We start from the raw sequence: 26,366 nt of genomic DNA on the forward strand, positions 1-26,366 counted from the left end.
ATGAGGATGAAAACAATACTGAGTTCCTGTTAAAGCAAAATACTCTTCTCCTAGCCCAAATTGATGACCTTGAAAACACATCTCACAGGAATAAAATCTGTATATCTGGATTACCTGAAATAATGGAAGGTAATAACATTTTTTTTTATCTTCCTGGCTCCCTAAAAGTTTAGACTTCTCAGGAGCAGTCTCATTCAGAATAGAGAGAGCGCATAGATCCTTAGTTACTCCTGCATCTAAAAACACATCTTTGAGGTCTGTTATTGTTATTTTGTTCCTCTCATGATAAATAACATGTTCTTAAGGCTGCCTGGGCTAAATCACCACTCAGAATAGATGGATGTAACATTAATTTTGACAATGACTATTCTGCAGCAGTAATATCCAAGAGAAAACAATTTCCTCTTCTCAATGCAGAAAATAAATAAATAAAAGTACATCTAGTGTTTCCTGCCAGATTAAAGAATATTCCTTTAGATGAAACTAAACTCTCCAAAGATCTGGAACCAGCATTGCCATATCTAAAACTAATAAAATATTAGCACAAACAGAAGATATGCATTGGTCCATTATATCCCTGAAAAGACAAGCAGAAAAAAAATGGATGGAAGGTAAATGAAATGAAGAAAAAAATAAAAGAAAAATGACTGGTTTCTTAAATTATATATAAAGAAAATAACAAAGTGCTACAGATTGCTTTTGTCCTTATATAAATATGGCTAATCTTTATCTTCATTTTAAAAAAAGCAATACTGGAAAATATATCATACTTGTCCATAACATAAACAGAAGATAGAAAATCAACAAGAAGTCTTCTATTACAAGGTAACCTAACCTTTTTATGTTATACTTGACTATTTTATAAACAGCCAATATTTTCTTGATATGTTATAACCAAATATTATTAGGTCTTTTTTAGTCTCAGTCTTCCTTTTTAAAGAAGCATATAGCCCCTATACCAAAATTTACACCATGGTGTTGCATTCAAAGTTAGTTGCCATTAAGGTAATGTATGCTTTGTGTCTGTGTCTGTTGTAGTTGCACTAAGTTAGATTACATTACTTTATATATCTAATTCTGTAATGTGTCTTATTCCCATAAAGAGGAAATTATTTACTAAAAAGGGTCTTGTGCTTAAGTAGCATTTCATGTTTTAAAAACATTAACAGTGAAAAAATGCCTTACAGAGAGATAAACAGACAAACATAATTTTATGAATGTAGATGTTGCCCTGCCTGACTGTAATTCAGTATAGCATTATAAGTTGTTTTACCATTACTAATAGTATAACCTGAAAGCTGTTCACCTTATTAGAGTATAGGCTTGATAATGTGTAGCTGTTGTGTTTTACCATATGAATTCAGATGTGCTTGTTTTTGGGGGATGGGGATAATTCCTTTCTCTGTGGATATATTTAATGTTATAGTTCACAAATTAAATACTGGGATGCTTGGAAAAGATTTAATATAACTTCTCTTTATAGATCTGTTCCTTAGTCTTGATAATAAGATGAAACACTGTCAGAGAATTAGAAAAACATGTTGTCTGGCTACAGGATGTATTCGTAAAAAGTAGAAGTAAGTTTTTTTCTGCTTGAACTTTCTCATCTTACTTAAGCACTTGAAGCTTTCTCTGGTAAACAGCTCGAGCTTTGTGAAGTTTCCCACCCATGCAGAGAATCAGGGGTGTTAACAGCTTATGATTTTAACTGGTGGACAGCTTTAGAAGGTTAATTTAAATAATAGATGGAACCTATGAATAATGCATTAGCTCAAATGTCACTATGACCTCAGTTGAACAAAGTCAATGAAACCATAAGATTGTGAATGGGGAATACAATATAACACTTAAACTCTGATTTCTGGGTTACTTAAATTAAAATTTAAGTTATAGTGCACTGTTAAGATATCATAGATTAATAATATAATTATCTATGCTATAGTAGGTTACCAAAAGTTTTTCTCCCCGGGCCTCTACTGAAAATGGACATATATCCAGCTAGACTAGCCCGGTCAACAAATGTAAAATAAAAATAAAAAAATAAAATAAAATAAAAATATCTTTTTTGAATGAAAGATAAGCATATGGAAATACCATTTATGTCACATAAAGCAGTATAGTTTGTTAAATAAGAGAAACAATAATAAAGCTATGCAAAGCATGTAAACCAAAGATTTGGTGACTGTTATATTTGCATTAAGATCTGTCAGAAGTGTTGCTCTTTATCATTTAAAAAGGAAAACAAAATAGTGCTAGATGTACTTGTATTAGCATCCTATGTTATGCCTGTATTCTGCACTGTAAACTTTACTGTAATAATCTCTAATATCTACTGTTAATAGGATTTATTTGTCTCATGTTTCCTAGTTGTCATTGTGTTAATTCCATTGTCCTATCTTGGAGCTTATCTCCCCGGGCCTCTACTGAAAATGGACATGTATCCAGTTAGACTAGCCCAGTCAACAAATGCAAAATAAAAAATAAAAAATAAAAAATAAATACTGTGATATATTCTGGAGTACATTTCTTGAAGACTATATTAAATGTACATATTAAGATGTTTCATAGAATCATTACATTAATAGTCATGTGAACAAATATATATGACACTGGCAACCTTTTTATTAGAAGCTTGATATTAATATCATGAGTATGTTATCATTACACTTGGAGTTATCATATACAAAAACAAAGAAACTAACCTTAGTTTAATAGGGATGACATAAGATGTGTTAGTTTATTTTAGTAAACTGCTGAGCACAAATATCAATACATTATTGTTTAAATGTTTCATGATATCTATTTATCTATTCTTATTACATTTTCATTGAATGAAAACAGATGATTTGGGAAAGAAATTGATCTTTTTGTGAGGCACATAGTAGGAATCTTTGGGTCTATATTACAAGATCGAAGTTTTACAACTTCGAATACCACATGGGTGACACCATATGAACAAAGTTGTAAAACCTAGAAAGCAAAATAAAAAATGTAAAAATAAAACAAAAAAACTACCTGATCGCTCTGAGTAGGGGGCAAGCCCCCCTGCACCCCCACACTCCCTACTTCTTAAATATACCAATTCTGAGATCACACTACATTGAAGTAAAGGGAAGAATTCCCTATGGCGATCTCCATTCACACTTACAAGGTTTTAAATATTTGCTCATATGGTGTCACCCATACAGTGTTTGAATATTTAAAACTTCGGTCTTCTAATATAGACATGGAAGCTTTAACTGCAGCACATAAGTTTCTCACCTTTTCAAGATGACAGTAGCTGGCATTCAAGATTGTATATAGTTATCAAACAATAAGAAGAAATTGTATTTGTCTCTTAGTATTTTAATGAACATATAAAAATAATAAATATATAAGTTAAACAACAACTTTGGACATATAATACTTCTATTATTTTTCACAAATATTTACCGGTTTTAAAGGATACAGGCTTGTGTTCATTTGCTGTTTAAGACAATTTTGTTTAATTGAAGCAGAGGGGTTTGGACTTTTTAGAATAGTAGATGAGGGGGTTTGCTTGGATGGTTAGACTTTTCAAGCACAGAGTGTTAGACTCCATAAGAGGTTTGAAGAATTTTAAAAATAAATGTTTACTTACATTAAACAATTTTTGTTATTTTGTGGGTGACTACAATAACAATTATTATGTATTTTATTAAACTTTAAGTATTAATGTTAATATGACTATTAATAAGCAGTTATTTAACAAAGTAACAATATTATACCAGGTCCATATAGTTAATTTTAAGAAGTTGTTTGGTGTCACTTTCGTGGTTTGGAATAGGAAGAGTACTGCTTTCCGCTCTACGGCTTTTTTTGTTTGGATTTCTTGTTTGTCAGTGAAAGCCGCACTTTCTTGGTTTTTTTTAATTTTAAGAGAGTTACATCTACACTGCTGGCCTGTATGACAAATGACATTTATTAACTGTATTTCCATAAATGTTATTGGATTGAATAATGGTTGTAAGAGGAGTAGTCTAAACAAATATTTGAAGTTATTTAACTCTTGTTACTTTTTACAAGAAACACACCTATTGACAGAAGAGAAAGACAGACAATGCTAATTATTATTCTATATTATCTGGTGCACAATATGTCAAAAAAAAAAAAAAAAGAAGAGTTGCTATATTATGGAAAAATTATTGCCCATGCCTAAAATCATTGACACATATAACAATGATAAAGGTATGCTTTGTTCTATTAGAATATAATAAGAAAATATTAACCCTTATTAACTTATACTATATTCACACATATTGTGTGAAATGCCTTGGGCAGGTCAAGGTAGACAGTGGCATCCATTTTGCTCTCATCCATTGCTTTGGTTACTTTTTCAAAGATATCCAACAGGTTAAGTAGACATGGCCTGCCCTTGATGAAACCAAACTGGATTGGATCCAGTGTCTGGAGGTTTACTATATCATTATGGATCATTTCCATGATAACTCTTTCCATGGTTTTGCATATAAGACTAGTGAGACTTATGGGTCTGTATTGTCCACAGTCTGTAGATGGCCCACTTTTGTGCAGAGGGACTACTGTGCTCCATTCATTAGGCAAGAAGCCTGTTTGGTGGCTACAGTTAAATAACAATTCCAGAGGCCCTGATAGGTAATGTTTCATATTATTTAGACGACATCCTGCGATATTGTATGGGCCTATTGATGCAGTGTTCTTGCCTTAGAGAAAGCATTAAGGAGCTGCTCCCCAGTGATAAAGGGAGAGTCATATTTGAAAGTATTTCCTGAGGGAAGGTTGAGGACAGAGGGGTAAAGTTGGAGCTGAATTTGCCAGCCTGTAATTTGCTATATTTTCTGAATCAGTATAGCTGGCTCCATATACAATGAGCTCTGTACACAATTGTGTATTGCCTTTGAGGTTGTGGATATAGCTAAAGAATGTCTTGTGGCTCTCCTTGGCATTAGAGGCCAAATTTACCTCATATTCGGCTTTGGTAGACTGTAATTGTCCTTTGAGTTGTTTGTTTAGTTTGATGACAGCGCTTGTATCCTACTGGGTGCTTCACCTCCTAATACTTGCCATGATAATTCTTCCTTCTGTTATACAGACTAACGATTTTGTAATTCCACTATGGTGGCTTGTTTTTTGAGTTAGTTCTGTGCTTCCTCATAGTGGGTATAGCTGCCTATATGCAGCTATTAACATGCTTGCATAGGGCTTCTGTGAACAGTTCTGCATAGACAGAAGTGTTCTCAGGGTTTATGGGGGGTGTTCAAATTTTGCCAGGTTATCACTTAATATCAGAAAGTTAGCCTTAGAGTGGTTCCTGAATATTCCATGGTCAGCTGGGGTCCAGGTTTTATTTTACTTTAAAGGAGACTTTTTTGTGGTCTGACCTTACTTGAGACAACATTACACTAGAGGGTGTGCTGCACTCCCTCATATTAGTGAGGACCAGATGCAGTATGGTTGCACTACTGGTTGGAGTACTGACAATCTGGTCTATGGAGCTTGTGACTACAAAATCCAGGAATCTCTGCGCTTGTATGTTTAGTGCCATATAGGATTCCCAGTAATAATGGGGTAATAAATGTTGCCCTTGAACAAGGTATTGGGTTGTATGGTGAGTGTCTCCTATAAGTTTAAATACATGATAAGTGTTTCCTCGGTGATAGAGGGGGACCTATAACTTGTAGAGAAGTGGTATTCTATTTTGCCTATGTAGTTTCCATTTGCAAAGGTAACTTACTTAACATCTCTCCCTGTGTGTGTGTGTGTGTGTATGTATATATATATATATATATATATATATATATATATATATATATATATATATGGGTTCATGTCATTTGATCGACAGTTCATTTGATCGACAGTTCATTTGGTCGACGGTTCATTTGATCGACAAGCATTTTAGGTGGGGGGCTTCGCCCCCCATACCCCCCCTAACTATATATATCAACTCCAGGGTCGCACAACATTGGGGAAGGGGGCAAATGCTTGTCGATCAAATGAACTGTCGACCAAATGAACTGTCGATCAAATGAACTGTCGATCAAATGACATGAACCCATATATATATATATATATATATATATATATATATATATATATATATATATATATATATATATATATATATATATATATATATATACATATATTTATATGGATCCCGTTTATTTGGTTGAATTTCATTTGGTCAAAAATGATTTCAGGCAGCCCACTTCACTGAAAGCTCATTTGACTGAAAGCCATTTGGTCGAATTTCATTTAGTTGAAAATGAAATATAGCCCCTGCCCCACTGCAGTGCGACCCTGGAGAGAGAATATTAAGTAAGGGAGGTGTGGGGGACATAGCCCCCCACATTGGGGTGTGTTGAGGGCATAGCCCCCCCCACATAATTGTAGTGTATTCACTGTTATAATGAAGGTGTATCCATTGAACATACATTAATATATCTATATATATATATATATCTATATATATATATATATCTATATATATATATATATATATATATATATATATATTTTTTTTTTCGGAAAAAACTATTTGCAAAATGGGGGGCTATGCTCCCCCCCCCACACCCCCCCTTACTTAATATTCGCATTCCAGGGTTGCAATTCAGTACTAACTTTACCCCCCCTCTCACCCACTAAAAAGCCTATCTCTATACCAGAAGAATGCAAAGTTCCTGTAATCACGGCTGCACAGGTAAAAAACACACTCTCCAAATCGAAGAACACAGCATCCATGGGACCATTCAACATCCCAGGCTGCAGTCTACATGAACTACAGAATGAACTGGCACCCCACCTAAGTACCATGTTCAATCATAGCCTCACCTCAGGCTTTGTGCCTGCTGAATGGCACACAGCGACGGTTATCCCACTCCACAAGGGGGGAGCCACCACGGACCGCATGAACTACCATCCCAGTAGCCTGATGAGCCTGGTCTGCAAGGCCATGGAACATATCATCATGGAACTTATGAAAAAAGACATTGGTAATCTCCAAACTCTGGACCCCACCCATTTCGGGTTTGTAAAAGGCAGATCATGTCTCTTAAACCTGATAGACTTCTTTGAAGCAGTCGCTAAAGCCGTAGACAAGGGAAAGGTGGTTCACACAGCCTATCTAGATCTTGCCAAGGCTTTCGACACCATCCCCCACTCTGGAATTATAGATAAACTCACTAAACTAGGTATAAATCCCTATGTCACAAGATGGGTTGCCAACTGGCTCACTGACAGAACCCACACTGTGAAAGTAGCAGACTCCAAATCCGATTTCAGACCATTGACAAGTGGACTACCACAGGGTTCAGTCCTGGGTCCTCTCCTGTTTGGTGTCTACTTCTCTGATGTACAGGCTAACACAGAAGGTCTTTGGCTAATGAAGTTTGCAGATGACTGCAAACTAGGAGTGATAATCTAAACTCCTAACGATGTGGACATCCTACAAAAGGGCCTCACTGAGAAAGATGCCTGGTGCCAAAGCCATGGCCTCAAGCTCAATGCCAAAAAGTGCATTGTCATCCCCTTTGGCAAAAGCTCTGTACCCATGAACTACAACATAGGTGGTAGTATACTTAACACTGAAAGTGCGATAAGAGACCTTGGGACACAGGTGGAGAGTAGTCTCTCCTTTGATAATCACATCACCACAGTAGTCACGAAATCCTTCTACATGGCACACCTCATCACAAAAGGTTTCTCATCCAGAAAAAAGAGGTCATTGTTCCCCTCTACTCATCACTCATTAGACCCATTATAGAGTATAATGCTCCTTTTGGTATGTACCTCATAAGTCATCTACAACAACTAGAAAGGCCACAGAAATACCTCACAAAGAGGATTACCAGCCTCAAACAGATGCCCTACGCAGACCATCTCAAAACACTCCAGCTTTACTCCGTCGCATATCGCCTACTCAGAGATGATCTCTGCCTAACATAAAAAGCTATGTCAAACCCAGAGCTGTTGGACATGCTCCACTTAAAGAAATCCCAATCCCTCTGAGCTACACGCTGTAGGGATCTAAACCCTGTCACCACAATAAACAGAACATGCCGGAGGGATAGATTCCTGCCCCAGAGACTTCACATACTCTGGAATAAACTACCTATCTATATCAAACAAAGCTCCTCATTAGCACTCTTCAAGAAAAATCTTGATGACTGGATGGAAAATAGGAATTTCATCCTGGGGATCCTCTGTGGCTCTGCTTGGTTGGATCAGGAAAATAATTTTCTTGGGTGGCAAAAGCCAGGGTACCTTTTTGGCTGGGCTTGTATAGGCCTCAGGGCCAATAGCCTAGTACCTACCTATGAACCTATGAACCAGGCTTTGCAGAGAAATGGTCAAGGTTAGCAATCTATCTGATATCAGGATTCAGGATGTGACCAGAACCCTTAGGCTCCTTTATCTGAAGTATACGTGCTGCCATTGTCAACCATATCAGAGTGAATGACCTTAGATTCTCTACCCTGGGTGAATCAGACATATATTCTACATGTGTGTGTCCAAAATAGATAAGACTGATTTCTCAATCACTACCCTGCCTTCTCTGAAAATGATGGCATATTTTTTTTATCAAAATAATGGATTTCAACAATTGGCTTGCTCTGTGGTGTCATTCAAGGGAGATCCAATGTATGTTACCATGAGAGACAATAACTGAAATGCTGGCCTACTTTGCCAAAACTGGTCTTTCCTTCTGTCATCAGGGCTTCCATTTTATTCATAAAGTTTTCTTCTGCCTCCACAGGGCCTTTTAGGAAAAATGTACTTGATAGAAATTTTAACCTCAAAAATTCTAACCCAACCAGAATTAAAGGTTCTCTGTTCTGTGTTAGGAATTTAAACAATAAATTACCTGATTGGAGGCCTTCCTGATGCTCATACAAATTTGCATATGTCTTGTTACAGATACTCGGCTACAGTATTCTGATGGTATTCCTTCTATAACAGGCTATAGCACCTATAAATCTTTTAGACCATCTGGGGTCAGTGATGGAATATCTGTGTATTAATTAATTAACTCATTACAGCCAGGTGATGCCTGTAGGTGCTTCTGCAGTTACAACTACTGACACCTCTAGGCGTCAAATATTGCTTGTTGATATTTGCATTTATAATTGTAAAAAGCATGTCACATACAAAGTACTCAAATATTTTATCTTAAATCTTACACAATAGAAAACACAATTGCATTGATATCTGATCTCTGTCTAGTGCAGGTAAAGAGAAATTAATTGCTGTTCAAATAATATTCATTTATATTGCTATAAATGTCATTCTTTTCTAAATATTTCAACAATCAAGTAGCACAGACAGAAATAATTAGTCTCATATAAAAGCTGTTAGATGGATGAACAAAATGCTATAAACAGTATATGTGTAACAAGTGATTGCTGAGATGTTTAAGTTGTTTACAAAGTATTTCAAATGTATAAAATCTAATTTAAAACCTAGAACCTAAATAATACTACCACTATAAAAATAGGTTTGCTTTGAAGAGTTTGCCATTTACACTTCTTTAGTAACACAAATGGCTCCAGAGATATGAATGCTAGTTTGAAATATGAAGATATAATTTGATTCTATCAAACAGCTTAGCCTCCACCCATTGGAAGTTACTGTGCAAACTTTCTGAGCTTCATTGGAGTGAAAGAGTTAACTTATTTATTTTGCATAAATATTAACTTGTGCCAAAGATATGAAGGGAGAGGGGGATGGGAGTGGCAGTTATGCCACAATTGACAGAACAGAAGGCAGGAGAGCTAATTGGAGAAATTCGTAGAGAAATGATAGTAAAGGTTGGGAATAAAATGGCAAAAAGAAAATTTCCAGAGAATGATGGTCTGGCTACAGAACTATGGCATCTATAAAAAGAACACGTGGTAAAGAGGTAGGTACACCTGTTTAATGTAATCCAGATGGCAGGGGATATCCAGGATTCCTGAAAAAAGGAACAAGGAAACCAAAAGACAGGTAAAGCCCTTTAGATCTGGCATATAATCCAATATCTGTTTTGGATCATGGCTACAAATGCTTTATGTTAATACAGGTAGATAAGCTGGGGAAGATTTTACCAAGATGGAAAAATGGGGATCAGGCAGGATTTATAGTCTGCAGGAGCACAACAAATTATTTAATATGAACTCGAGCTCAAATTACAGGATGCCAATGTTAGTAAGAGGGAGATGGCAATAATCTCTTTGGATGGAATAAGGCTTTTGAAAGAGTGGACTGGGGATAACTGATATAATCTATGAGAAGAAAGGGAAATCCCAGAAAGATGAGTAGGTGTAATAAAGAAGACATATAAGGGGCAAAAGCAAAGATTAAAGTAATGACAAGGTTATCAGGGAATATCACACTATGGAAGGGAATAGGCAACACTACCCTCTCTCTACCATACTATTTACAATCTATTTATAACTGTTGGCAGAGACGATAAGGACATCCCAGATCTGAGGGTATTGTGTGGGAGGAGGTGAGAAAACGATTGTGCTATATTCTGATGATATTCTTTTTACACTAACAAGAAACAAGATGTGTGCCAACTATGGGGTATAGGGAGAAGATACAGAATAATTTCAGGATTTAAAATAAATTAAAGGGATGGTAGGAGAAGAATTAAAATATTTTCCAATAAATTTTGGGAGGACAGTAGAGGAGATGAAGAGAAGAACATCAAAGGCATACTCGAGAAGGCTAAGGTGCAGCTGAGGAGCTGAAGCACCCTGCATTTAGATATTGACCAGAAGATCAAGTTATACAAATGTGTATAATAACCCAGTTAACATATCAAGAATAGGATTTCTTGAGGATGCTGTATACAATGATGTTAAAGAAAGTAAAGTAAACAATTAAGAAACTCATCTGAAGGTAGGAAAGACCTAGAGTTAAATGGGAGACATTGGCCTTACCAATGGACAAAGGGGGGGTTGGATGCCCTTATCTAAAGGAATATATACATACATGCATGCGAGGTACTAAATTTATTAAGAATGCTAGATATGGAGTATAAAGCAACATGGAAACAAATGGAATGGTAATGCAAAGAGAGTAAAAGAGATAATGAAAGATAAACATATTATAGACATACTATAAGAGATTTAATTTGAAAAGCAACAATTACTATGGACAAGATAAATGCAGAAAGTGATAGGGAAATGTTGGCAGAAAGGAGGAGGAGGATGGAAGTGTTGGGTTATGATAATTCTTATAGGAAGGACAAAGAGGAAGAAGGGAAGCAATAACAATGAAAAGGACAAGAAAGCAACAACAGTGACAGATACTGTACTACACTGGGACCAGATGCAAGTGGGAGATAGGCTAAAAGCATGAGAAGAAATTAAGAAACAGTCTATATTACAGGAACATTTAGAGTGGGAATACAAAGGTGTTAAAATGAAATGGAACCATATTAAAAATTTCTGGGAAGAAAAATGTGAACCCCCAGAGCTAATTCAGGAAACAGAGTGGAGGAGGCAAGCAGAAATGAAATGTGTGGAATGCTAAAAATAGGCAGGAAATGGATTCTAAATAAGAATAAGGACTTATTGAATGAAACAATAGTGAAATGTGTTGAAGACTTAAGCGAATATATAATATATATTGAGTGGGAAGCAATAACCAGTATGTCAAGATATGTGACAAAGGTCCAGAAATTCAAAAATATTTACATGAAAATGTCTCTACAGATATCTTTATAATCCAACATGTCTGGCAAGGATGTTCCTAACATAGTTGAGAGATGCTGAAGATGTGACAAGGAGAAGGTACATGGGTACAGATACTCTAGAACTATGAGAAGATGGGTTATTATAAAAGAAAACTAGAACAACTGAGAAGGGAAAAGGGGTGGGAGACAGTATATTAACAAAAAAGCTATTTATACTAGGGTGTTTAGAAGAGGCATGAAAATAGTTAAAAGGCAAAATAGGCCCCTGGACGGCAGTTGCAAAAAGGTGATGTAAAATAAATAGAAACAAAAAATAATGCCCATAGGTGAGGAAATGGGAGCATTGATGGAAAGAATGATGGTGGAAGAAGACAGATAAATCAACTAAAATGAGATTGAAATTTAGGAAAAGATGGGACAGCTAGCTGGAAGAGGTAAATAAGAGAAAAGCTGAAAAAAACATATCGGAGAGGGGAGCATACGTAGCTTGAAGGCTAAGCAATATATAAATAGTTAAAAGTAAGAAGCAAAAAGCATATGAAACATGAGATGATTAAGCAGTGCAACATTATTTTTTTATTAAAATCATAATGTAAGATACAAGAAATGTATGTGATTAGTTAAGGAAAGGATGAAAAGTGTAGCATGAACATTGGTACTGGGCAAGACTCTGAAGTGTACCTTAGAAAAGGAAATTAGGAGAAAGATAAAATATTTTGCTGTCAACAACAGAAAGATGGTGCCATACATGTAGATTTTCAAAATTATGAAAAGTTGATTTTCCTGATGAATAATAAAGACATTTGTTTATATATAGATAGATAGATAGATAAATGGATAGATAGATTAACCTGAGCCAAATATTTTAAGATTCTGACTTCAGTCTCTGTGACATTCAGTTCCCATTTGATAAAGTCACTTAACATACCATTATTGATTATAGACCACTTTCAATTGAGGACCTCAGTAGGTACATGGACAAGATGTATTTTGTATCTGTTAAACCTGATACTAGATGACTTCAATTACACGTCATCAAATATGAGTCTTAATAAATGTGCCCATTTGTTTCTGTTTTCATTAATGCACAATTTGACCTAGGAAAGTTGGCAAGTTCCCATAAGAAGGAGAAATATAATTAATGTTATCATTACGAATACTACCTTTGCATTCATATCTACTAATATTATCCCCAACTTGTCCAATTCTAACCCCCAGACTGTCAACTTTTCTTTAAAAATTATTAACAAATTCCCCAAAAATTCAAATGCATTTAACTGATGAGCTCAAAGTTAAGACTCTCCCATTTCTGACACAGACCCGACAGCAATTTCCTTGCTGAAAAATATATTTGAAATGTTTCCCATCCCTAACTCTCCAATAACTACTCCCTGGAATCATTTACCACTGCTCGTCCCTTTATCACTATGGGCAAAATCCGGTAAGCTATTACTAAAACAAAAAAATAACAGCTCCATGAGCCTGGATAACATGCCATGTTGTTTTGCTGCCATTAGCAAAAAGTATGTTACTGCTGTACCTCTCTTAAGCCTTTCGATCTCAATCTCTCTAGGCACCTGAGTTCTGGAGAATGGCAGTTATATTTGTCTTTTTGTATGAGTGGAGTCATATTGTTACCTTAACCTCACTTGTATTCTCTGCAAAATAATGGAGTGGATCCTAGTCAGTTTCATTAGCACTTGCAAACACTAAATCCAAGTCAGTAGGGTTTGAGAAGACAGGTCTTGCCTTTTTATTTGGTTGACTTTTTGGATTGTGTGGTTTATGCCACTGAAAGAAGTAATCCTGTCCATGCTACTTATATCAGCCTTAATAAGACATTCAATGCAATTCCCCATGCAGTCACTGTAGATAAATTTACTATCTTAAATGCTGTACTGCACCCTGTATTATGAAACAGACTGCTAATTTGCTCTCTGATCATGTGTGCACAGTGAAATTTTACTTAAAAGACAACAACGGGATATTAAATCAGATTGCTCAACCTGATGTCTCTTTTAGTCCCTGTTCATTGATATAGATTCGAAAAATCACCCATGCAGCTTTAAAAAGTAATCCACTTCACTGTTTTCCCTGTTAGTCTTCCTACCTTTCTGTACTGTTTTACTTTCACTTTGAAAACCAAGTTGAAAAACCTCTAGCTGGTTCTGAAATGATGATGTCACATCTGCCAGAGCTCTTGCTCTAGATACCGGGACATTTCCTCCCCCAAAGTGATATAATCCCTGCCTTATTTGCATGTTATATAGAAGAGCCAGTGGACCTCCCACATGGTGATGTCAGAGCTGCCTTGCCCAGCCCACTCTTAACCTAGCAAAAAATGTCAAACTATAATCTCAGTTTTCTGAAGAGCCCTACCAATAAGTGACAAAGTTCAGGCAGAAGCACAGTAACAGCTGCAAAAACTAAGAGCATACATTTGCAGTGACCATGCATAGACATTGATTGCATGTTTTTACATAAGAAGCAGATGTCTGTCTCAATTAATTGACAGCACTACATCAGATTACAAGAAGTATGCAATACCGTAATTTTCTTAAATTACCACTTAAAAAAAGCATGTGGGTGTTGTCATGCAAGTCTGTGAAATATTTTGTGTTTATAGTGCATCATTTTGTTAGCTATTTAACCAAACTGGAAGGAAAAATAAGTGGGAGTGTGATGCTTTGCAAAACAGTGATTATTCCCAGTGCTATGGATCTTGGCTCTAAATTTGACAGGAGGAGTGCAACAAAACAAATCTTCCACTGTAAGGAAGGAAAGGCTGACAAGAAAACAGTACATTACTCTGGTCACCTGCTGTGAGCTGTCAATCACATGCAGCTAATGGGTCAAATTACCCTTAGCGCTTTGATAGCTAGGGAAGGTAGGTGTGAAGGGGGAGGGGAGATACCTTGAAGAACTAGATTTCAGTCTTCACAAAAGAAATCAAGTTAGCATTTCTAAGAAGAAAGAGCAATAAAATGCACTTTTCAGTTCTATTCTGTAGCATTTGCACTGCTTGTGTTTGAAGTAGTCACTGAAAAAGGATATCATTTTAACCAAAAGTAGGTAACTATATAAGTGAATGCCTGTAAAACCAGTGGAATGAGAGGAGCTTTAGGGAAAACATGGCAGATCTGATGCAATTTTTTGGAGACAAGCAATGCATTCTGGGATACTTAGAGACAGACTAAACAGTCAGAATTATTTCAAGATGCCAGACCCCATGTGGTCAGAGGCAGAAATTGCGTATAAAAATATCTAAAAAGCTCTAAATAGTCCCAGAGTGGTGTTAAAATGTAGGAAACACCAAACCATGATGAAATAAACATGTATTTTGAGTCTGTGGGTGCGGTTGTTCTTTAACTAGTAATGTATAACTTTAACTGAGGTTATTATGAAATTATTACCTAACTCTCAAGACCTTTTTCTGAACAAATCTTGGCCAAATAGCACTACTCTCTATCTTTACTTACATCTTTGTCCACAAGTCAAGTGAGTTTCAATAGTTCCATGACCCCTGCCTAGTCACTAAAGGTCTATTGAGCTGTAGCTACAATAATGGTAGTGTATTAGTAATGGGTGACTCCATATTTGCCAAGAAACAAAAAATGGATTTGATTGACTCTGTAGTTAGGCACTCTGGCATTACCCTCAACAGGCTATTCCAAGTCATATACTTTGCAACTGATACAGCAAAGCCAAAGCAGTTTCTACACTTACCTACCCACAAACGGATCTCTCAACTACTCACAGATTCCATATTTCCCCTGCACTATTTAACCGCCATGACACCCACCTTCACAAAATAAAACAATTTCAACAACCCTCACTATATCCTAAAATTAAGATAAATTATTACTCTGTTTACCTTAAGTATGCACCATTAAAACTTCTTATACTAAATTTACTTCTCTAAGGGGATATACACCCCAACCCAGGACCAATCCCAGTTCCTCCCCACCTCCCTCTTCCCCCATTTTCCTCTTTTTTAACTCACTCTTTCACATTTACCAGAAACTTAACTATACTGTCTCTTAACATTCAAAGTATTCTAAACAAAGTCACTGAACTACTCTCCTGGATATCCCTCCACATCCCCGATATTCTGACCTTCTCTGAAACCTGGCTAGAGCCACACATACCTGACAATGAAATCTTACCTCGCTGCTACAATATCATCCACCAAGCTAAACTAAAGAAAAAAGGGGGAGGTGTAGCAATACTGTACTTAGAATAACTGTCCCTCTACCCTCTATCAATCTCATTACCTAATTTCCACCATGCAGAAGTCCTTATAGTAAACTGTAAATTTAACAATCATAAAAGATAGCTATTGCTACCATCTATATACCTTTACGAAACAACATACCTGTCCTTGACATCTTTCTTTCCTGGATCTCTCAAACTATCTCCTATGAAACTATTACATTGGACAATGTGAACATCGACTGGAATTCTCTTACATCAGACTCTCCAAATGCCAGTATTAACCTCTACAGCATCTCCCAACTAACCACTTCCCCTGTTTGTCGGAATAAACACACTAAAGCCAACACTACTCTAGACTGGATCCTCACTTCCAACCCTAATCTATACCACAACCCTACCACACTACCTGACACCCTGAGTGACCACCTTTCAACCCATATTCAAAGACACTCCCTCCAATTGCATAATTTCCATTGTTACAAAGACTGTCACAAACTAACTTCAACCAAGACACCTTGAACCATATGCTCTCCTCAATTCTTCCTCAATGGCTTCTCCCTAGAAGAAGCTGTTCTAAAATTCAGCAGCACTTTCCTAAGAATTCTAAACTCTCTAACCCTCATCAGGAAAATTAGAATAAAATCCAATTTTGCTCCATGGATAACTCAGCGCACTCATTCCCTCATATACAAAAGAGATAGCACCTGGAAAAACTGGAAAACGTACTCCTTCCAACCTTCAGTCTTATAGAGAACTTCATAATCTAAAATAAAGTCAACCAGGACAAAATAAAGTTTTATCTAAAGCCACAAAATAACCCCCATGCCAAGCCTAAAAAATTCTGGAATACAATGAAAAGCTCCTACACCCAAGGTGGTCCCCCACAAATATTCCCTCTCCAAATAGATCTGTCTTAGATACTGCTACACTACTCAACTCCTTCTTTATTGATTCCATTCAGAAGTTAACTAAAAAAGACACAAGTACCTACCTATCTACTGCTCTCTCTCTATCCACCCATCCACACAACCTCCTTCTCTCGTAGAACTGTCCCCACTGCTTACATCAGATCAAAAACTCAAAACATGCTCCTCTTCTGCCGATAACTTACATCCTCTTTTCCTTAAACAAACTGCAAAATACATCACATAGGCCATCTCCATACTAATCAATAGATCGATCCAAGAAAATATTTTTCCTGACATCTGGAAGAAATTCTGTGTTATACCCTTACATAAAAGTGGAAACTCTACTGAACCCTTTAATTTCAGGCCCATAGCCATTCTGTCTCCCTGTCAAAAATGCTTGAGAAGTGCATTCATAAACAGCTCCTATATCATCTTCTGCAGGAAAATCTCCTAGCCCCTAGACAACATGGCTTATTCCCTAAACACAGTACTTCCACCATGCTAATATCCTTCACTCAGACTACGTCTAAAGCTAGACACAAAAGTAACTTAGTCTCCTGTCTATTCCTTGACCTCTTAAAGATCTTTGACACTGTCTCCCATAACCTTCTCCTATCTAAGATTTCTAGCCTAAATCTTTCCAACTCTGCTCTTTGCTGGATTGCTACCTACCTCTCCAACACACTTCAGTCAGTAAAATGGCTCTCTGCATCCTCCCCATTCCTTCCAAGCCATACCAGGGTTCTGCAAGGTTCCATTCTTGGACCACTTCTAGTCAACATTTTCACTAATGACCTGTACACCTCCTGTCCACACTCCACCTTAATATAATATGTGGACAGCTCTACAATAATCTCCTCCTTGGACAATCTCTCTCACCTCCTCACCCTTACTCAAGAATCTCTCCACTCAATTGAACAATGGCTGACATCCAACCAACTCCTACTCAGCCTTAAGAAAACTAAACTTCTCGTCTTCCTCCCTAAACCTCTCAAAATCTCAAAACTACCTTCACTGCCTTCCCCTGCATCAATACTTCTATCACGGTTGAACCCCATACTAAACTATTATGGGTCCTCATAGACAACCGAGTAAATTTTGAACTTCACATCCAACAATGCATTAAAAAGACTCATCAAAAACTTGGCCTGCTCTATAGAAACAAAAACATTCCTCACAAATGAATCTAAACTCTCTCTTGCACAAGCCTATTTATCCCCCCTATCTTATGCCACCCAATTCTTACTAACCTCTAATCTAATCTTTTGACTAAGCTGGAACTCACATATAATAAAATTGCTAGATTTGCTGCAAATCAATCCTACCAATCACATCATTGCCTATCTTTAAAAAAACTACAATGGCTAGAAATTTGCTAAAAACTACTTCTGCCGCAGCTACACCTGACTCACTCTATCCTAAAACAACCCAACTCTTGTCCTGCTCTCTCAACTCTCATCTCTGTCTACATTCCTAATCAAACACTTTGTAGCTCTGACCAAAACCTACTGGAGATTTACAAACCAAAAAAAAAAAAAAAAACTTTGGCAAACTTCTCTACAATCAATCAGTGGCCAATGCTTGGAATAAACTACCCCTATATTTAAGAAAGATTATTACCATTGTTTCAAAAAAACATTAAAAGACAATCTATTAACCTCTAGGACTTGCTCTTGTCTCAACCCAATGTAGTCTACCTCTTCCTCTGCTAACCTCTTCTTCATCTTATTCTTTCCCCCCACTTACTACCTAACATTATTTTAATCCTGCACTTGTTTAAAAAAATAGGCTACACTCTAATCCTGTGCTTTTTCAAAAAATAGGCTGGACTCAATACTATCAAGACAAGAACTGATGTTATACTTTATCCACAACCTACATCATGCTATCTGTCTGTAAGAAATTATATTATCTATCTGTATAGGATGTAATTGCATGCTGATTACTGTTATTTTTATTTTTGCTTTTGTCAAACGATATCATGCATGTATCTATTAGAACTTTTCTCCTTGGGCCTCTGCTGAAAAGGGTCATCTGTCCAGTCGGAATAACCCAGTCATCAAATGTCAAAATCAACAAATAAATAAAATAAATAAACTATAGGTCCTCTCCAGAAAAAATACCAACATAACTAAACTCTTTTGGCTTAACCCTTGCAGACAACAAAATCACAACTACTGATTCTCTAATAACACAACACAGTTCCTGTGATCCAAAATAATTTCTGTTTTTTGTTTGCAATGGGTTCTGCCCCCATTTTATACTAGATAGGGATTGTGAAGTTTGTTCAATATTCTACCTGCAACTCTAAATCAGTAAGATCACACCATAAGATCTGGAACAGCCCCATCAGAATAAGATTTTTCATTTATTATCAAGGGTTCTTAATATCTCAGTTGCTTCAAAACAAACATTCTAGTTCACCCATTGCTGTGTTGATCTAGCCACACCTGGCTCACTCAACTAGTGGCAAACACTAGGACAGAAATCACCCTAAAATGGAAAATTTCCCTATCTAAATTCCTTACTCTCTTTATAAGGTGGTAAAAATCCAGATAGAGGGATCTTAGGTTCAATCAAGGGTGTGCCTAGTGTGGCAAACACCAGATTTCGCAACACTACTTACATCCACATGCATGAATACTGGAAACAGATTTTTATCTCCTTGTACTCACAGATCCTCGGGATAATTTTAGCCTCCCTGTTCTACACTTCTCATTGCTATTAATTATCACCAGCAGCGGTAGAGATTTAACTACTCCTCAATCCATATTAGCAACCACATTTGACAGTACCTTGTAGTCTTGCATTTTAATCTTGTTAGCACTTTTTGTACAGAGATGTGGTCATTAGTGGTCATTATATCCTTGGAGCTTCTTCCTCAAACATCCTTGTGTAACCCAAGTACATCTCTGTTGTTGTTATTAGTTATTTCCACGGGATGGAATTAATGTGTGTTTTTCTCAACATTTTGCTGTTGCTTGTTGTACTTTTCATCTGTTACTGCATCCTTTACATATAATTCCATGCATGTATTATAACAGTGTTTGAACATCTTACCGCATTGCCTGCAGTTCAGTAGTGTGGCCATAATTCAGAATGTAGCATAACCTTCACCTCAGTGAATGTGTTATTTTTTCTATAAAAGTACTGTAATTGTTCCAACAGTTACAATCATATTTGTTCTTGATAATTATGACAGGTCCAGTGCATTAAATTTTATTGTCTATTGAATAGTACTGATATTATATAGCATAATCTGCCATTGTTACCATATTTTGCAACAAAAAAGAATATAAAAGTGATCATTCATATAAACATATTGCCTTTGTGTTTATTTCTTTGGAGGTCTAAAATAACTTTGTAGCTGCATCTAGTGTTTTTTTTTCCTTTTTTTATTTGGATAGATATGTGTTAACATCAGTATTTTTTTAAACTTCAACTTTTCTTTTTTTAAAATGTTCTTTAAATGTACTTATTTAAAGTAATTTGTCACACTTTTCTTAGTGTTCTGGCTTTGTTTTGTATGCTTTGCTATAGCAGTATTACTTATTGTATTGATAACTCTTATGCGTGCTTTCCCGGATGAAATTATTTATTTCTCAACTGAAACTATCAAGACAGTGGTATGGAGAAACTTATTTATCTGTGAAACTCCACCCCCAGCATGACATTATGTCATGTAAACAGTGCTGGAGTAGAGTTAGAAATATTGGAGCATCGCAGGCTATTTTTAGAGACTTGCTTTTACTTTTTTCCTGGACTTTATAGTAACAGGACAAAAACAATGTAAAATGCATTGATGTTCAGTTTTGTAATCTAATCATTATTGCACTTGGTGTCTATTTTACATGGCACAACTTTTCAAGGCATTACTGTTAAGTTTGAGCAATGGTGAAATATGTTGCATCTGTGTGCCATACTGCTGTTAGCCTCTGGTTGTTGCGTTTTGTTTTTAAATGGAATTAACAGAGTGCTTTACACCTTTGGAAATAGTTACTCATTTATATATTCCTTTCAAGCATCTCGCCTAAGATATGATATTAAATATGCTGTATGTATTTGTCAACAGTCCTGAATGATGCAGAATGTCCCTGCGTGGGTTGTCACACACACACATATGGAACTTAAACACTGTACTGTTGCATACTTCATACATGACTCCCATGTACAAATCATAGTCTATCCCCATGATTTACTCCCAGAACTATCATCAGCATACCCTTTCTCTATCACCCTTAAAAACAGTTTCAGGAATAAGCCTTTGTTTCCTTGTAAACTGTGCTACATAGCTCTTATACAATTGCGTACTACATTTTCTTCAAAAATTAAAAAAAAAATATTTGAAAATAAAAAAAGTTCACATTACATACAGAAGAATTTAAATAATGCAGAAAAGTCCACTACCCTTGCTGCAGAGCATCTGTGCATGCTTGTGCATGTTTGTGTGTTACAGAGTGTTTATATAAGGACTATTCCGGTGCTCATTCTTAATTTCATATTTAAACAAGCTAATTTTCAAACAGATGCACACTGTTCACTAACTTCCACCCCTACATACTAAACAAAAATACCTTACCAATACACATAGGTTCATAGGTTCATAGGTGCGTACTAGGCTAATGGCTCTGGACCCTTTACAAGCCTAGCCCATAGAATACTGATGTTACTCACATTAAAAAAACAACAGTGCACTACTGTGAACCACCAGGGATAATAGTAAGTGGACCTCAAAATGAAAGTAATGTAGTCACCAATTAAATAAATACACACACACACACACACACACACACACACATATATATATATATATATATATATATATATATACATATTTATATATATATTTCATTTAGTAATCGGCAACAAAAGAAATTCATCATATCCTAGCAAAACTCATAACATTTGTGATTTCACAAATGCTTTCCATTACAGTATAAGGGAGGCAACACAGCCCTATTAACATTAACATCACTGTCATATGAACTTACTGCTTAATTCAAATAAGAAAAAACACAACAAACAGTCCTGGATAAGGAGCCCTCTCAGATCCAATATCAAAAGTCAAAAAACAGATAGGGCTCACCACGGCTAATAAAAACTCTTTTATTACTGCAGTGCAAGTAAGCACTTTCGCATTCTCTCAACACTTCATCAGACTTCAAAACAATTGCATTTCAAAAAAACATTCTTAAATATAGGCACCAATACAAAACACCCAATCAGCATCACCATAACATCATCACATGTTTAGATCACTTAAAAAATAAAGACATACATCATAAAATATATTGTTCTATATATCTCTATTATGTAATATATATAAAAGTCTGATGAAGCGTTGAGAGAACGCAAAAGTGCTTACTTGCACTGCAGTAATAAAAGAGTTTTTATTAGCTGTGGTGAGCCCTATCTGTTTTTTGACTTTTAATTCAAATAAGGGTCATCCTTGTAAGGATTTATTATGCCAACATCTGAAGTTAAGCAAACAACTTGGACATCACTGCTATCTTTACAAAAAACAACACAGTCCTCAGTATTTTTTCCACACACTGAACTGACAGCCATACTGAAATCTCTTACATTACATCAAATGTCGGAGTAATTTTACAAGGAATTACATGACGGCAGAGCACCGTGCAATAGACAATAACAGGAAAAAGGGACAACTGATTTCAAAGTATGAAATCATTATGGCAAAGTCACACAATGAGACATTACAGCAATATAATAACCATGATTGTAAGAATGCCAATAAATCACTTTGTTTCAAATCTATGATTTTATTGTTTAAATGATTCCTGTATGAAGTCATGACTGCCAATTCCCTCCTGACAAATAAAGTGCTCATACAGTTTGCCGAGTATAAAACTACCCAGCATAAATTAGCCAGCTATAAATCACTGTTTGGAAGTGGCAAATCCTTTGCACTCCCTCTACCACTCATGCTGGGGACTTTGCTCCGCAATATAAACTTATTTATAGTAACTCAAGTGAAAATGGGGATGGGGATTTCCATGGAGAAATCAGAAATGCAGACCAAGGATGAAAACATCAGCAGCACACTAAGCAAACTCTCCATGCCAGTATAATAAGGAATGATGAATGAAGTGAAGTAGTTCTGGCTACAGAGAATTTTCTACTCAGCGTGTTCAGTTACAGATCATTAAAATGTACTGAAGTACATTCATTTATTTTTACCCGGACATTGTATGCATTTAGTTATTTGTAATACTCATTGACTGTATTCTTTCCCCTATTGTAATGCTATTTACTTTAATTATATTTAGTGCCCTCTTGTTTTACACGTGGAAACATGTAGTGCTGTGCCCACAATAACCACCCAGGGAAAAGTTTTGAATAAAACAAACAAAAACATTGTTAGTGAATTAAAGACCTGCTACCCTTTCTTCAAGAATCCCTTTACACATCTTGTGGAGGGTTAACATAATGCTTAAGGTCGTTTCCCTCACACATGCATGGTTCAGTGTTTGAAGATTTCCTAAAATTATTGGCTAGGCTTATAATAGTCTGCAGTCTGATCTCCTAGTGTTGACCTATGTTACTGCAGTAATAGTAGTTGTCAGAAACAATTAAGGTGAATCCTGGATTGGATCAGAATAAAAAGTATGCAATGTGACCATAAGAAACAATGACCTGCCTTATAATTTATGAGAAAGTGCAGTCTGCATTTTAAGATACAGTATGGATGATAGTGAGAATGACTCATTAACTCTTATATTAATCATGATGTATCTATCCATTAAGAGTATACAATAAACAGGCATCATTGCATTCACAGTTAAGGCTAACAGTTCTTTGTTATACAAATAACTGTATTCTATCCACATACCTTAAGTTACCAGGGAAGATACCATAAACAATACAGAGAGGGCCTCACATACCAAGTGCTGAGCTCACAGCTATGTGAACTAATACTGTGGTCATTTTTTTATGCTTGCACACAAAATGATTCAAAGAGCAAAATGATGCTCATCTACAAAATTACCTTGACATAGCTTCTAGGAATTTCAACATAAAACTTTTTTTTCCTTCTTTGACTCAGTGACCCAAAGCATGCAGTTTCACATGCAATAAATGAAACAAATTACATAATATTATTACAGTGACTTCCCACGTACAACTATCTTTCAACCTTTTGCATGGTATGGGATATTGGTCAAATTATGACTATAAATATTCTTTAACCAAGATACCCAACACAAACACACATATACATGTATGTGAATATATAGGTGTATGGTAGTGGATTAAATGGACAGTGCACCAACACCAACTAGGTTGACATCATCATATCAACATCACCATTCTGTGCATGCTCTGGAGATTACCATGAACTGGACTAAACCAATGGCAGGTGTTTTTACAGTGGGGCCAAGCTCACCCCCTACACCCCCACACCTCCTTGCTAATTATATATACTAACTATGAGATCAGACAATTCCCAGGGAAAGGGAATATTCCCCTACCATAGGACTGTTAACATCACACACCTGTCAATCATCTGTTTGCACTGACCAATTAAATCGACCAGACAGGTGTTGGCAGACTGTTCATTTGTTGAGGTGTGCTGTACCTATATATATATATATATATATATATATATATATATATATATATATACACACACACACACACACACACACACACACACACACACACACACACACACACACATCATTTGACATACTCTGCTGTTAATTTCTACATAGCAGCATTAAGTAAAATTAATATTTTTATAGGCCACTACAGCTAAAATATATAACTGATCCATTATATTTAGACAAACTTACCTTAGAGTGCCATACTTCTGCTCTGTCATTGGCTGCTGGTATGGTGCTGGAATGATACCCCAGAAATCTGGGAAAGCTAAAACATTGTAATCTTGCACAGACGCTGTTTTTCTTGCTGTTGCAATATAAGTGCTTGGGTCATGAAATGGTATGTCTTCATTGTGTCTTTCCAATAGACGAAGGACAGTGTCATGGGTTTCTCTTTTGTCACTAAAACTAGACTGTGAATGGTATGTGGAATCAATACAGTCAGTTCTGGAGTGAAAGGAGCATGTGTCCAGTTGCTTTCCAGATTGATAAACAGAAGTACATGTACTATTTGATTCAAAAGTTGCAGACATAAGAGAGTCCATTGTTTGATTTGGTCCATTCCTGGGTCTGAAGCCAGACTCCTTTGTACTACAGCTCAAGCCATTCCTCTTAGTGTAATTGTCAATAGCATCTACAGGACAAGACAAATGACACTGCTGAAAGCTCTCTGGTGTCTTTGAACCCAGTGCACGTTGGTCTCCTTCTTTGTAATAACCCTTCCTAATGTGTGAATTCAAAATTACTTCACAACAGCCAGTTGGTTTACTTGAGCACTCAGCTTTGGTACAGTTTCTGTCAAAGGATTCTGAATCAGAATCCTTTAATGAAAGGAAAAGAAAAAAATACTGTGTTAACCAATGGGAAGATATCTTTAGCTATTACATTTTGAAATCACATTATTATTTTTCAGTAACATCACATCAAAATAATATTCAAAGTGCAGTTCTCCATCTTTTATCATAAACCTCTACTGGATCACCAGAATGGCATTTCAAACATTGTTTGTCCCTATTAGTTTGGGTGGGATTATACATTTCATCTCTTTCAGTTTAAATTTATAATGGGAAAGTTAAATCCTGAGCCTTTATTATTGGTTTGGTTTTGGAAGAGTAAGAAGACTGCACACAACATTGCTGCATCACTTTCAAACATTTAAAATTTAAAGATTATTTGAAGCTATTGCACAATTACAGCATGGCACTCAGTGTGGAAATTTTTTAATAAAGTTGTCTACACATAATTCAATATTTTAACTGTTAGCATGTTTTCCTAACAATAATTGCATCGAGGGTCGGACATCTCCAATTATTAAGGTGTCTGTCATGACTTGTGACATCACCTGAAGTCTAGGGAAATCTTTGATGACCCATAAAAGATCCACATCAGTTGGCATAGAATGATAATTTCATCATTAGGACTTCTGTGATACTCAGTGTGCCAAGGTCATCTGTGCAGAACACAGCACAGTTTGGTCTTGGACAAGCTCACCTCATGGATATATATTCGCCTTGACACATTTGTACAATGGAGATGAAACAGAAACAGGAAGGAGAGCTCATTAGCAGTTTTCTAACATTTGGCTTCTTCATTGATGCTACATGTATAGGTCATGGCCTTATAAAAGAGATACTTTGAGGCCACATGCTGAGAAGTGCACACCCGTGCTGCCAGCTTGACATGGGTAGTGCACATCTGAAATACCAGTCTGTCATATGCAATCTGTCTGAGCAAAGTACATCTTCAGTCTTTCACGAGTGGAAGAAAAAGTGAATCTTGATGCTTTTCATGCCTAATCTGGTGTATAGATGATAGCACATGCTGAGAGTATGTCTGGTATTACTCAGGGTACCATGTTAGTAGGGACAAGTAGCATGCCCTGGCAGGTTCCATTAGCTAATAATCCCAATCTGAATTCAAAGGAAGATTTTGTAATATAAA

At 36.2% G+C, this 26,366-nt stretch overlaps 1 protein-coding gene across 1 annotated transcript in view; it reads right to left on the bottom strand.

Moving 5' to 3' along the window:
- AGBL1 (AGBL carboxypeptidase 1) overlaps positions 1-26,366 on the bottom strand; it is a 4,745,443-nt gene that overhangs the window by 3,045,298 nt on the left and 1,673,779 nt on the right. Inside the window, exon 11 of the mRNA XM_044078361.1 lies at positions 24,618-25,246. Coding sequence (XP_043934296.1) covers positions 24,618-25,246 — 629 coding nt within the window. The remainder of the gene's footprint in view (positions 1-24,617; positions 25,247-26,366) is intronic.

Source organism: Protopterus annectens, chromosome 7.part0, assembly GCF_019279795.1.
Source record: "Protopterus annectens isolate FY-2018-M chromosome 7.part0, PAN1.0, whole genome shotgun sequence".
NCBI lineage: Eukaryota > Metazoa > Chordata > Ceratodontiformes > Protopteridae > Protopterus > Protopterus annectens.